Source organism: Archocentrus centrarchus, chromosome 18 (assembly GCF_007364275.1).
Source record: "Archocentrus centrarchus isolate MPI-CPG fArcCen1 chromosome 18, fArcCen1, whole genome shotgun sequence".
NCBI lineage: Eukaryota > Metazoa > Chordata > Actinopteri > Cichliformes > Cichlidae > Archocentrus > Archocentrus centrarchus.
The window spans coordinates 7,410,068-7,424,928 of record NC_044363.1 but is presented as its reverse complement, the minus strand read 5'-3'; the positions used below and the strand labels follow the sequence as shown (position 1 = coordinate 7,424,928).

The 14,861-nt window shown below is 42.1% G+C and overlaps 1 protein-coding gene across 1 annotated transcript; it reads right to left on the bottom strand.

Moving 5' to 3' along the window:
• Window positions 1-9,401: 9,401 nt before the first annotated feature.
• LOC115796641 (low affinity immunoglobulin gamma Fc region receptor II-like) lies at window positions 9,402-12,474 on the bottom strand. The gene is made up of 5 exons (XM_030753004.1): window positions 12,441-12,474; window positions 12,252-12,296; window positions 11,741-12,001; window positions 11,395-11,655; window positions 9,402-9,607 (listed from the first exon to the last, which is right to left on the bottom strand). Exons 1-5 carry the CDS (start codon window positions 12,469-12,471, stop codon window positions 9,402-9,404), a joined length of 804 nt encoding a protein of 267 aa, XP_030608864.1. The 5' UTR covers window positions 12,472-12,474.
• Window positions 12,475-14,861: the final 2,387 nt, after the last annotated feature.

The following is a 14,861-nucleotide window of genomic DNA, read 5'->3' as shown; positions in this document are numbered from 1 at the left end:
CCCATCCAGAAACTTGCCCTAATCAGGAGATATTCCAGAACCAACATGAAAGGAGAACTGCAATATGGTGTGGGCCCATGATGGTCAGGAAAACACAGTATATATGCAACAAGTTGTAGAAAACACAGACAGTAATCTTGGCACTTAGACGTCATCCTTTATGGCCAGAATTCAGATGTTTGTCTCATTGTTCAGTGGTGCTGAAACTGTTCCATTTCTTTTTTTTTTTTTTTTTTTTTTTTTTTTTTTTTTTAAGCCTGTCATGTCTGGTAGATCTTGCAAGCAGAACTGTGATCTGAATGCGTTGTTGTGCCAAACATATTTGCTATTTCAAGATGAGCTCTATAGGTTCTCAATAGGCTCTTCTTGTTGTTGTTTTAACCCTTTATTTTATTTATCTGAGTTATTTTTCCACATACTATGTAACAGCCAGAGCTGACAGGCTGAAGAAGAGGAAAATAAAGAGAAGAAAAAGGGAGAGAGAAAGGGAGCAAAAAAAAAAAAAAAAAAAAAAGGGGAAAGAGCACAAGTCTATTAATCAGATACTTCATCACTTTAACATATAAAAAAATACTATCAATACTTGCAAAAATAAATTTGTGTGTGAAAAACAAAACTAACAAAGCATGTTACGCACACCAACAATTTTGTTGAGTTGTGATTGAGTGGGCGTTTGTGTCTGTGTCATGTTTGTGTCTGTGTCATGGAACGTACTTACCAATGAGGGCAAAACGCTGCAGCTCCACCCATCAGAAGCCAGAGGCAGGTACGGAAAGCCCCCGGAACCCCAGGCCACCAGCAGCCCACCAAGAGCCAGGAAGACCCCCGGCCACTCAGTCCAAAGACAACCGCACACCTACCCCAGCAGACGGGAGAGGGTGGTCTCAGACGGAGCCCCCCCAGTCGAGGAGCGAGGGCTCCAGGGAACCCAAGGCGATGAGAAGCCAGCCCCCCCCCAGCGGCCAGCCCCCTGCACTGGCCGGCGGCAGGGCTCCCGGGCCCACGGCACCCAAGGACCGCCCGACCCTCCACAGAGCCCCCCCCCACGCCGAAGAAGCCAACGCAGCCCCGCACCGCACCCCCAAGGGGGGCAGGCCAGTACCCACGCCAGAACACCCAGCCCCACCCAGGAACCCCGAGGCACCCCCATCCCAGGGGGGTAGGGGGGAGGAGGCAACCAGCAAGGAGTGGCCAGGAGGCAAGGCACAAGGCCCAGACCCAGGTCCAGCCATACATACAAACACACCCAGACACCCGTGTACACATTTATACACAGATACTCATACATGCCCATACATACTTACCCACACACAGATATGCCATACATACACATTCACTCACCCACCCATACTCACGGAGACGGTGACAAATACACAAAGACACACATTCATCCATAGCTACCCACCCTCTGAAGGCGGGGCAAGTGGAAACCACCCCAGGGCCAACAGCGACCCCAGGACGCCACCAGCCCGGTCCCCAAGGAACCACCCGACCCCTACCCCGGGCGAGACGCAAGAAATCGGGGTGTAAGATGACCCATCCACCCCTCCTCCTCCCCAACTTGTAGGTCTATGTGTTAATGTTTGTGAGTGAATGAGGTGTATAGGGTGCAGTTAAAATTGAGGGGACAGTTATGCCACAAGCGCCAACTGTTGGTCGTCAGCGCTTGCCCACACTGCCCCCCCAAAACCCTCCATGTCTAAAGTGCAAATAAAATTTGGAGACAGACAGTGACGAGGATCCGAGTGGGGCCACCTCAGCGGCCCATCTCATCAACCTCTGAGTAACATGCCTGCCCCAAAGGTCCTATGTGTATCAGGTTGTAAGTGTGTATGTGTTGTGAGTTATAATGACTAAAGTGCAATTAAAACGGAGAGGCAAGTGGTGGTGCAGCTCTCCACGTGGCCTCTCCATCCTACATCTGTGAGTGATGTGTATTCTGTGTGTGTGTGTGTGTGTGTGTGTTTGTGTATGGGGAGGGGGAGGGGGGGGGGGGGGCATATGACCAGGAAAAATCCTGGAAGAAGAGAGCCAGCTGGCCGCTGGCTCAATAGGCACCCCGACCTCCCACACCCCAGCACAGGGCAGGGGGAGGTGAGCCCGGGGCCGCGGTGACAGCATCCCGGAGCACTGCAGCACCCGAGGTTGGCGCCCTCGCCCCCACCGCAGAGGGCGGCCCGCTCCTCCTAGATGCCCATTCACTCAACAATAGACACAAACAGGCGACAGGACATACTGGCCTGGGCATGGAAATGCAGTGCCCAGTCCCCCCCAACCACCCCACCGCGGCCCTATCCCCCACCCCACCCCCCTGCAATGCAGGCACCCCAGGGCCCCAAAAGCGTAGACCGGACATCCCGACGTCAGGCCAACCCACCCCACCCGGCGGCGCGGCCGGGACAGCAGAGGCCCCCCCCGCGCCAGGGGGGGCCCACCGGGAGCCGGCGCGGCCCCAGTGCCGGGGCCCCAGACCCCAGCCCCCAAGCCACACAGGGAAGACCAGCCAACCGACCGAGGGCCGGCACCACCCCCCCAAGCACCCCGCCCACACCCCAGGACCGAAGGCAGCACCATCCAAGCCCCCACCACCATCAACCAGGACAGGCACACAGACATCACCAGAAGGTCGCCCCAGGACCCCAGCCTCAGGAGGCTACCAGCTACCCAGGCCCCCGGAGGCCCCCCCCACCCCCCCCACAACGCACATCAGGAGCAGAGCCCGCAGCCCACCACCCCCACTAAGTAATGGAGCTGAGCAGTGGGAACCAAAGAGAGTCAAATTCCTCCAATTTGTTTTTAGAAGAAGCAGACATTCTCTCTAAACTAACATGATCTACTAATAAATTTCTGTACTGAGTAATACATAGTTTATTTTTTGTCTTCCAGTTCATGAGGATCATCTTCTTAGCGATGCACAAGGCAGTAAGAACTATGTGTGATATATTTAACTCCATAATTAATTCACTGACATCACCTAAGATGCATAGTCTGGGGGAAGTTGGGATATGACAGCTAAACCATGTGGATAGATCTTCACAAATCCTCTGCCAAAATCTCTGAACTGGTACACAAGACCACAGAGCGTGTAGATGATTATCCTCTGAATTGCTTGTACAGTGGGTGCATATGTTTGAGTGTGTAAGGCCCATTTGGAACATCCTTTGTCCAGTGTAGTATGTTCTATGGAGAATCTTATATTGTACAAGTTGTATTTGGGGTCTTTTAGTCATTTTGAAGATATTTAAACATATTTCTGTCCATAAATTTTGATCCAGGTTGACAGAAAGATCACGCTCCCATTTTGTAATTGGGAGGGAAACTGAATCATCAGTTTTTATTAATAATTTATATAATTTTGATAACAATTTTGGGGTACAGAGGTTAAGAAATTCTGTTACCCAAGTAGGCATTTCTAGATTCAATTGATTAAGGTTAAATCTTCCCTGTAGGACGGACTTAACTTGTTGATATTCCAGAAATCTACCGTTGCCAATTCTATATTTTGATATAAGTTCTTGGAACGTGATAAAATTTCCATCTTGGATAATATGTTCTAAGTTATTTATACCCTTATCACGCCATAACGGAAAATTCAGCATTTTCTTTTTCTGACAAATATCTGGATTGTTCCAAATGGGTGTTAGTTTACAGGGGATGAGTGAAGACTTAGTTATTTTTAAAAATTCCCACCAGGCTGTCAGAGAGGTATTTATACTAAGGACTTTATAGCAGTTATGATGTTTAATACTGGAACTAATGAAAGGTAAATCTGAGATTTTTATTTTTCCACAAAACGCCTGTTCTAGATCCAGCCATGGGTTGTCTAATGAATTGGATTTGATCCACTTTGAAATATACTGCAATCTACTGCTTAAGAAATAGTAATAAAAGTTTGGTAATTCTAGACCTCCACTGTGTTTTGGCTTTTGTAAAGTTTTTAAGCTTATTCTTGACGGTTTGTTTTTCCATAAAAATTTTGAGATGTTTGAATCTAGTGACTTGAACCAAGGAATAGAAGGTTTATTAGGGATCAATGAAAATAGATAATTAATTTTTGGTAAAACCATCATTTTAATGGCAGCAACTCTCCCCATGAGTGATATAGGTAAACTGTTCCAACGTGTGAGATCATCCTCTATTGTTTTTAATAAGGGGATATGATTTAATCGTACCAAGTCTGAGAGCCTGGCGGAAAAATTTATGCCTAAATATCTAATATTTCCTGACTTTAGTGGGGTCCTAGAGGTTCTCTGGAAATTACAATTCAGAGGCAAAACTGTTGATTTACTCCAATTGATAGAGTAATCAGATATAGATGAGAACTTATCTATCAGTGTGATAGTCTTCAAAAGAGAGCCTTGTGAATTCCCAAGGAAAAGTAATACATCATCAGCATAAAGGCTAAGTTTATGGTCCATATTTTCAGTTTGAATCCCTTTAATATTTGCATTTTGACGGATTGCTGCTGCTAGCGGCTCAATGAAAATTACAAAAAGAGAGGGAGAGAGTGGGCAGCCCTGCCTAGTGCCCCTCTGCAGACTGAAACTTTGTGAAATGAGATCATTTGTCCTAACACGCGCATTCGGAGAGCTGTGTAGTGTTCTGATCCAGTTTATAAAGGATGAACCGAATCCAAATTTTTGCAGAACTGCTAGTAAGAATTTCCAATTTACCCGATCAAATGCCTTCTCTGCATCTAAAGACACGATTGTCGTCTCTAATTTGTTAATAGAACAATAGTCTATTATATTTATCAGTCGACGTGTATTATTGGCTGAGTGCCGACCCTTGATAAAGCCTGTTTGATCTGGATGTACAATAAATGGAGTAATATTTTCTAATCTTTTGGCAAGGGCTTTGCAAATTATTTTAAGATCTACATTAATGAGAGAGATTGGCCTGTAGCTGGATGGGAGTGTGGGGTCTTTGCCTGGTTTAAGAAGCAGGCTAATGTTAGCAGAGTTTAAGGTTGGAGATAAGATGTGGTCATTCTGAATCTGAGTTACCATTCTGAAAAAAATGGGAGCTAGCTCAGACCAAAATTCTTTATAAAACTCGGCTGGAAAACCATCTGGGCCTGGGGCTTTATTATTTGGGAGATGCTGTAGGGCTTCACTAAGTTCAGACAATGAAAGAGGTAAATCCAGAGCTGCAGCCTGGCTGTCATTTAGTTTTGGTAGATTTATATTATTAAGAAATTCTTCAATTTCAGTATCAGATGGGTTAATCTGTGGTGAATATAAGGCTTCATAGAAGTCTCTGAAAGAGTTATTTATTTGTTGTGGGTCATGAGTAATAATACCAGTCGAGTCTTTAATAGAAAAAATAGCTGTTTTTTCTTTATTCAGTTTTAATTGCTTGGCCAGGAATTTTCCAGATTTATTTCCATGCTCAAAGTTTTCCAAACGCAGCCTCTGCAACATAAATTGTGTCCTTTTATCAATTATTTCATTTAGCTCCAGTTTCAGTTTCCTCAGGCTGATAATTGTATGTTCTTGTGGTGAAGCGGCATAGGCAGTTTCTAAAGATTTAATTTTTTGTTCTAATTCTAACACAAGTGCTTTTTCTTTATTTTTCCTATGCGAGCAGTAAGATATTATTTTGCCCCGCATTACTGCCTTTCCTGCTTCCCAAAGAACACATGGTGATATTCCTGGAATATCATTATATTCTAAGTATGCTGACCATTCCTTTTTGAAATAATTAATAAAATCTTCTTCTTTAAGTAATGATGTATTAAATCTCCAGTTCCTGATTGGTGGTGTGACTCTTTTCTGTGTCAGAGACATAGACACCGGTGCATGATCGCTAATAGTGATAGGGTGAATCTGAGTGTCTGTGATATCCATCATTATGGAGCTGCTAACTAAAAAGTAATCTAAGCGGGAATGAGATTTGTGTACTGGTGAGAAATAACTATAATCTCTCAAAGTAGGGTGATGTGAACGCCAAGCATCGCAAAGACCAAAATCCTTCATGTACTGTTTAAGAATGTCTGCAGACTGCCAGTTCCTCTGACTCACTGCTGTACTGAGCCTGTCAATATCTGCATTAAGTACCAGGTTGAAGTCTCCTCCTATTACAAGTGTGGTGTCAGAGTGATCTGAGAGTGAAGTGAACAAAGCATGAAAGAAGGAGGGGTCATCAACATTTGGTCCATATATACTAGCAATACATAAATCTGTATTCTGTATAGATAAATTAAGTATTATAAATCTACCTTCAGGGTCTATTGTACTGTTGCTAATGTTAAAGTTTATCTTCTTGTTAATCAATATAGCTACACCTCTTTGTTTGGAGTTATAGCAGGCTGAGTACGTGTGAGGGAACTGTGGAGAGGAAAGAGTGAGCACAGATGTTTTGGACACATGTGTCTCCTGTAGAAAAACAACATCTGCTTTTAAGTCTTTTAACCGATTAAAAATTTTTAGTCTCTTTTCCCTCGAACCAGCCCCGTGCACATTCCATGAGACAAATCTGAGTGTGCTCATATTTAAACTAACTGATGGACTGTTGTGTGCTCACTAAGGATGTGTGTGTGTGTGTACATATGTTCTGTATGTTGGCGTGTGCCCTTTATATTGATGTGTGCGTGTGTATGTGCGCTGTATGTTGGTGTGTGTGCATCTGCGCTGTATGTTAGTGTAGTAAACTGTAGCATTGTAAGTGACGTAAACATATTGCTGAGTGCAGAAAGAAAAAAGACGTGTAAAAAGTGACCTAAGTGACATAAGAATGAAATTAGATGAGGGGAAAACAAAACAGAACAAACAAACAAACAAACGATCACGGTACTATGCTGACTCGTCGGCGTTAATGGTACTACTTAGACAGATTTAGACTATTTAATGGTACTGTTTAGATGGTTGAAAAAAAAACTCAGAAAAGAACGTTAATATGGACACAGATCACCTGATCGATCAGCTGAGCCATGGCGTGGTGTTTTTGTCTCGGTAAAGCTGTCCGTTTACATACAGTTTGTCCACGGCGATGACAGCCCGGGAGCCTCCCTGCATGAACTTCTTCCGGATGGGGAATAGGGCCTTGCGTCGCTCCAGAATCTCCTTTGGAAACTGGTCGTTGACGCTGAAGTCCGTCCCTCTCAGCTCCCGGCCGCGGCTCTTCACCAGCTCTTTTTCTTTGAAGTGTTCGAATTTGGCCACGATCGGTCTGGGTCTGCGTGCTCCGGGTCGCTTCCCTCCCAGGCGGTGGACTCTATGGAAGGCGATGGTCTTCACGGCGTCCTCCGGGAGCTTCAGGTGAGTTTGGATAAATTCCCTCACTGTAGCCTCCGGGTCCTCCTCTGCCTTCTCCGGGATACCTGAAAACACAAGATTTTCTCTCATGCTGCGGGCCTGAAGCTCGATAATCGATTCTTTAATTTTCTTATTTTCTTCTGAGAGCCGGGTCGTTTCCTCAGTGAGGGAATTCACCGACTCTCTGAGGACAGCGTTTTCAGCAGCCAGTGTTTCCACCTGATGCTGGCTGAACTCGACTGACTCCCGCAGGGCCTGAAACTCCTTGTGAAGGATTTCAACCAGGGCCAAGCGGGCGTCAAAGCTGGACAATTTGTTATTAATGGACTCCAGAATGTCCACAATATTGGTGGTGGGTGGCGAAGTTGCCTCTGGGGAATCTTCTGGGCGGCTTCTTTTTGTGGACGGCGTTGCTTTGCTGGTGGAGGGAGTCGGCGTCTTGTCTGTTTTCCCCATGACGACTCGCTCAAAACACCCGTCGATGTACCGCAGCAAACTATCCAGGTCCTCTTCACCGTCCTCCAGATTGTTGAAAATAATTTAAGTTAGGCTAAGAAACTACCTATATTTTTTTAGTTTTAAGCCTGTCTAGTTATAAATTGGCGAAAAAAAAAAAAAGGCTAATCACGCAAATGTTTGCTGATAGAGTCACGCCGCCATTAACGATACTGCCGAGATTCACAAAGTCTCGCGTGACTACAGCCTGTTCCATTTCTGATTAAGTTCAAAGAAGAAAACATCACAGCCTCCACCTTAGATACTGTACAGTACATGTCTAAAAGAGGTTGTACTACATGTGGTTTTCATTTGAGGTGTAAGTTCAGGAAGCTCAAATTATCACTATCATTTACGTATTTATAAAAACATACACATCAAAGATGCAGACAATACAGCTCAAGAATATTTTTCTTTTTTCCTGCTTGTGATTCCAACGAAATAATTTTGTGCTACTGCTCAGTAAAAAAATAAAAGAACCTCTGTTCTCATCTGCCAGAAATAATAACAGTCAACCAATTTGAACTCATGTAAGCTATACCACTGACAATACTGCATGATATCCTACAAAATGTCAGGTAATGGCTATGTGGCAGACAGGAAGAGGACCCCAATGCAGGATACACCAGGCAAAGGTAAAACTTAAACTCCACGTTATTTTCGGGTGCTGAACAAAAAGCCAGACTAGGGGGAGCTAGTGGCAAAACTCAGAGCAACATATACCAGCCATAATTCAGAGGCAGAACAGGACACACAGCAGGAGAACATACAAAGATAACAATAGGCAAAGAAAACATTGGACCTAAATACACAGGAGGGCTGATGAGGGAAGTGGAAACAGGTGGGAACACAGGTGAACACAATGACACCGATGAGACAAGGGGAAGCAAAACTAAACACACTACACAAGAAACAAGACACTACCAAAATAAAACAGGAAGTGGGACAAGGGAACAGAAACAGAGACTTGACACAGAACATAAGGAACTAGAAATAACAATCTGAGGACAGAAAACAAAAGAGAACAAAATACACTGGGCCATCGGCCCAGGACCATAACACAAAAAGAAAAGAGAATGCACCAGAACATCTATGTTTGATGTTCTAGAGGAGCTGCTGAATTTTTATTTATTTATTTGTGGTTTAAAAATAAGTTTTTGCCTTTGCAGCAATGGCCGCTCCTTTACATACACTAACACTTTACAGTCTAACATGCTGTGCATGTGGCTGATATGAACTGTGTAATTGCCACAGCAGTTATTAAAGTAAATAATGAACTCTTTGTATTCATTCTTTATTATTTTAAGCATATAAAATACAATCAGAAATAAAAACACTGGATTTTGCAGAGAAACATTTGAGCACATACAGTAGAAAATCACAGGTCACGTGTGTGTCCACAAACACACCACAGTTGGTTAATAAAGAAGCAGCAACTCAGCAGTTACTTTGCAGATCAGAATTATGGTGGATCTTTTAAAATGGCTTTTGCATACATGACTTTTTAATATTTTAACTTCTCAAAACAGTCAAAACACATGATCTGTTTCTACAAGCATAAAATACAGCTCACAAAAAAGAAAAAATTAGTAAATTGCTGAGCATTCAGATGAAGCGTGATGAGATCTTAACTGTTAAGCTTTTGTTGTTCTAGTTGTCATCAGAGGCTGAATCATTTTCTCTCTTATCACCATAACAGCTGGGCAGCCATGAGTTAGTTCTAGCAGCTCTGATTTTCCCACTGTGAAGAAGCACCACCAGCAGCAGCAGCAGAGCCACCATCATGATGGTGAACACAGTCCGGAAGACGAGGTAAACATGACAGCAGGGGTCCGAAGAGGGGTCTGTCTGAGTGTCTGTGTGAAGGAATGCAGAGATGATGGAAATTATATGTGTGAGATACAGTAGAGTTGACGTGAGGTGGATGCATTTTTTTGTCTGGATAGAATAATATTAAATACACTGTTACCGAATGGTTTAATATGATTGCTGATATTCATCTTATTAATTCTGCTCTTCTGCACATTTTCATAGATGTTCTGCTGGCAACCTGGGCCGCTCAATAAAAGTATGCCACTGCAGCAAAGGTTCTCTGTAACTTTAATTCTCTACTGCTGACATCTGGCCACATCTGCTTATTTAAAAAATATGAAATCAAGATGTCAACAAGCTGAATGCCAGATGTAGCTCTTTACAGGAGTCATCCAGAACCCCGTAGATAAAATCAGCGCTTCAATACACAGTCTGTGTCTATGCTTGATTTTGTTTGTTTTTTTAACACCATGACAACACACGACTACTGAACACCCATCCCTCCCCAGCCAGCAATTTTTATTTTATTTTGTTGTTTTCCTATAGACCCATTTACTGTTTGTTAACAATGATGACATAGGTAGCGATGCGCGCGCATTTTGGAAACGGTAGTACGGCGGAGTTCAATAGCGTCTCAATGTACGAGAAGGGATTATCAACGAAAGATCGTGAAAACTACCTGCAAAAATTAATTTTGACCACCAGCAACCGACTCCGATCCCCGTGGTATGTTAGCAAGTGGCCCAGTATCCGTGGGTGGATATATACGTGTATTTAGCGGAGAACCCCAGCGTATACACCGGAGAGAAGTTGCAGCGCATGTAAGTCACTGGATGCTTACAATTATGTTTGTGGCCGTGTACTGAACGTCAAATATCGTGACACAGGCTCGGAGTTTTGTGTCTTGAAGGCAGAAGTTCTTCCAAGTCAAAGACAAGGAAACAGGTGCGCTGTGTATGAGGCTCGGGTCATTGTAAACAAGTCAGAGAACTACGTCCTGCCCTGCACGGCAGCGTGAGTATTTCGTCACATTGCTTTTCTAGCTTGTTAAGAGTTTTCCGGCTGTAGATATTAGTGATTTACAATGAAAAAAAAAAAATATATATATAGTGTTCCAGTCACACTGTGAGACTCCCTCAACCATTCATATGTGAGTCTACTCAGACTTTTGACTGGCACTGCATTTTGTAATTATAGTGCAATTAAATATTAATTGAAAAATCTGGACTCCCTGACTCCAGCGATGCCTCACCTGTAAATATCCAGCCACACTACACTTTAAAAGCCACTAGCCTACCAGCTAATACTGTTGTTAGATACCTGACATCCCGGTATAAACAACGGAAGATAAATAACTTTACCTGATATAAAATGGGCGCTTCAAACATGAGTATTTCTGATTCTGTCCTCAGTCCTGATCTTGTCCTCAGTCCAATTTTTATCAATACATTTGATGGCTTGCAACCACAGATGCCTCCGTTTTCTCTGAAACAGCCGTGATCCCATGGGATTCAGTACAACTTCAGTCCACTTTTGGTAGAGTAGAAATTCTGACAGCCAAACACGCAACAGCAGACATTTTGATGCTGATATCGCTTTTAAGTCACGTTTAAACGCTGCGCGGTCTCTTTGTTCTCATTGATTTGAATGGGGTAACAGTTCACTTCTGTTGCCAAAATGCGCGTGCTTTTTTTGATGATGTAGGCTGTAAATGGGTCTATACTTTGTTTTTGTTTCAGCAAAAAAAAAAAAAAAAAATTCAACAAGTAAATAACAGAAAATAAATAATTTATATCATGTGGACAATTTGATCATTTTACCGTAACATTACCATGATTCCATTTTCTTGTCACATTCAGCCAGCTCTCAGGTGATTCTCCAGCTCCTGAGATGTTGCACTTGTAAAGTCCTTCACGCACGTTGGAAACTTTCCGGATGGTCATCTCTCCCGTGGAGCTTCTATGGACATGACGTCCAACTTTGTAGAAGTTGGCCGTGAAGTTGGAGGAAGTCGTCTTGTTTCTGCAGCGAAGAGTCACAGCTTCTCCCTCCATCACAGGAACAGCAGGAACCTCCAGGATCACAGAACCAGCTGAATGACATGAATATGAGATTTACTTGCTAAGAAATTCATTTTAAATCAATCACAAAATATTGTTGTCTTACTGCAAACGTACCAGTGACAGCAATATTGATGCTGTTGCTTCTCTTGCCTCCTTCAGTCTCACACCAGTACTCTCCACTGTCATCTGTATAAACATTTTTAATGGTGCAGAATGATCCTGCTGGTGTTTTCTTGTTGGTGTGACTACATAAGTTTATTTTTCCATTGATATTATGCACAACTTCCCAGTACACAGCACCCTCACAGTAAAATATCACTGATTCATATTCAAAGAACTGCAGTCTGTTTGGAACGATATGAAGAGAAACGGCATCTGAAAGAAAGAAGAAAGAAAGATTCAGTTTAAACTTGTACAACTTAAACTGCTGGAAAAAAAAAAAAAAACATTTTAATAAATGAAGGCAAAATAACCGAAAAAGTGCATTTTAACGATTACATGTACCAGCAGAGTGGTCCACTAAAAACACAAAAAAACATTTTTTTAACCTTTGATATATTGTCTGCTTCTCGAACACAAAATAGTAAACAACATTAATATCAACAAGCGGATTTATGGCACTCACCGACTTTTGGATCATGTGCACTGAGCAGAATAATGAGGGTCACCACTGAAGAGACAAATAAGAGCTTCAGATTACAAAAATCCATGTTGACTCAAATGTTTTATAACGTCTCATAACTGATAAAGAAAAATACAAACGAAAAAAGAAATTAAATGTGTTTAAGTTTTAAGGTTGTTACACGTTACTCACACAGTCTGATGCACAGAGCTCTGACTGCCATGCTGTCTTGCTGTTGACTGTGTGGACAGCCGACAAATGTAAAGGCAGTGGGGTGGGGGCTCCTGTGTGGCTTTTTTCTTCACCCAGAGCAATACTATATATTTAAAAATAGTTTTCAAAGAAGCTGCGCTGCATTCAAGTTAGTAGCAGTGTTTCAATTCAAAGGGGAGAAGACTAATGCTGCTTTGAATACAACTTACAATCATTTAATATTTCATCTACATATTTTAATGTATTAGCATGCTAATCTGCATTTATTAGCACTGAAGATTTGGCTGGGAGACAACTCATTATCAAAAATAGTAATACTGACCTGCTGAGGCTTCATCATCCACAGTAGTTAGATACTTTTATTCAAGATTTTTATTAAATTATTATTATTATTATTAGTAGTAGAAGTAATAGTACTGGCGGTAGTAGTTGTAATAACTGCTGCAACAACGTCATTTTACAAAATTGATTTATATCATAATAAAATAACTTGATAGTAGGACTAAAAGACGTGTAAAGATGTCCCCTGAGATTCATCATCACCAGCATCAGGCTGATTGTGTCACTATCAAAGTTACATTGAAGTTATAGAGAAGTTTTGTTCTGGACAAAAGTGTTGGACTGCTGTTGACAAGTGTTGGAGCTGCATTGGTGTCACAAGACTGAACCATAAGCACCAAGAATTCCCAACTCTTAATCAAACACTATATCCATGTACGTGTGATGAAGTTTCTTGGAGTTACCAATGAAAACCAGTTTTAAAGTAAAGAACAGCAACAATGAGACCATATTACAGACACAGGTGTTCAACTCTGTGAAAGCAAGGCCGAACATCCAGAAGGGATCCGAGGGAGCGTGATCACTTTTTACAGGCTGTCTGTCCCAAAACCCACAATCATCCCAATTCAATTCAATTCAATTCAATTAAAGCTCTGACTGCTTTGGGACATCCTGTGATAGTGTGATTTTTCAAATAGAGACTCAGCGGGTATTTATTTTAAATCTGTAGATGATGTGGCATTTTCTTGGCACCCATTTTTTTTTTCCCTTTTTTGGTTTCATTTTCTTGCAAAAAATGAGCAGTGCTTTTATTTATGAATTTGGTCTAAGTCAAGTAAATGCCAAATATTAACCATGCAAACATTGAGTAACAGCATGAACACCACAAGGGGCAGTTTTTGGGTGAGATGATTTGATGGTGACTAGTAGCATGATCACCAGTTAGGGAAAAACCTCTGCTCTGCTCCCACCTACTGTTTGCTGTTGGAAATGCTGTGTGAGGTGAAGGGAAAAACTAGAAATGCCACATCATCTACAGACTTATTGAATCTGCAGATTTATAGAACTATGAAACTCCAGAGTGTGGTATTTGTGGCAAAGTTTCATATATATATGGTTTCATTGTTAAGCTCAAACTGCCCTCTGCGGTCAAGAAAAGTCTCGAGGGAAAACAAAAGAAGACAAACAAACAAAAAATAAACACGATCGTTCTCTTCACTTTTCCATTTTAATCTCTTCACAGCAGGAATCTTAAAGTGTCAGGACTGTGTAACAGTTAAAAAGGTTCAGGTTAAACCCGGCTAAATGGCACAACAGCACCGCCTGCTGCCTGAAATGTCAGAGCAATGACTACTAATGGCAAAGGATTGTGGCTAATGGAGGATTCCCGTAGAGGTAACGTATTTGCTGTTGTTGTGGACAGAACTTATGTTACTGGACTGTAATGCAAATGGAAGATGATCTGGCTGTTTTCTGTTAAATATTATTAATTGTGGATCAATTCGGTTGTGATTTTGTTGAGTTTAATGTTTGTTTTCTACAAGTAATTATTCCAGTAACAAGACTGAAAGTATCCACAGTATTCCTGACTTCGCGCCATTACCCCTAATTCATAGCGGAAGCCGGTACTTTACTTCCGTTTGCGCTGTTGTTTACGGTTGTGGGATTACACACTAGCTGTTCATTTAAACATTTTGACACTACTTTTTATTTTACCTGGCGTAAATGGTACCATATTGGAGGTGGATACACTGCAAGGATGTTTTAAAAAGCAGCGAGAGGCTGTGATTGTGGAGACACGCAGCTGTCATCTTGCTAACTGCTACGTGTTTACATGAAGGCACGCATTGTTTAAGCCTTGTGTAGGCTGTATACTGTAGTGTCACACTATAAATAAAATAACGTAAAAAATAAGAGGCTGTACATTAAAGGAAAACTTAAAACATAAGGAAAAAATACAGTAATAGGATGTGCAACTGGGTAGTATAATTTGGTGGAAAAAGAACAAATTTACAAAATAAAATAATTTTAAAAAATGTACAGACTGATGTAGTGACAACCGACAACAGCACAAGTTGAACCCAAACTCATGTTCCAACTACTAAAGCCGCCTGTTACAGC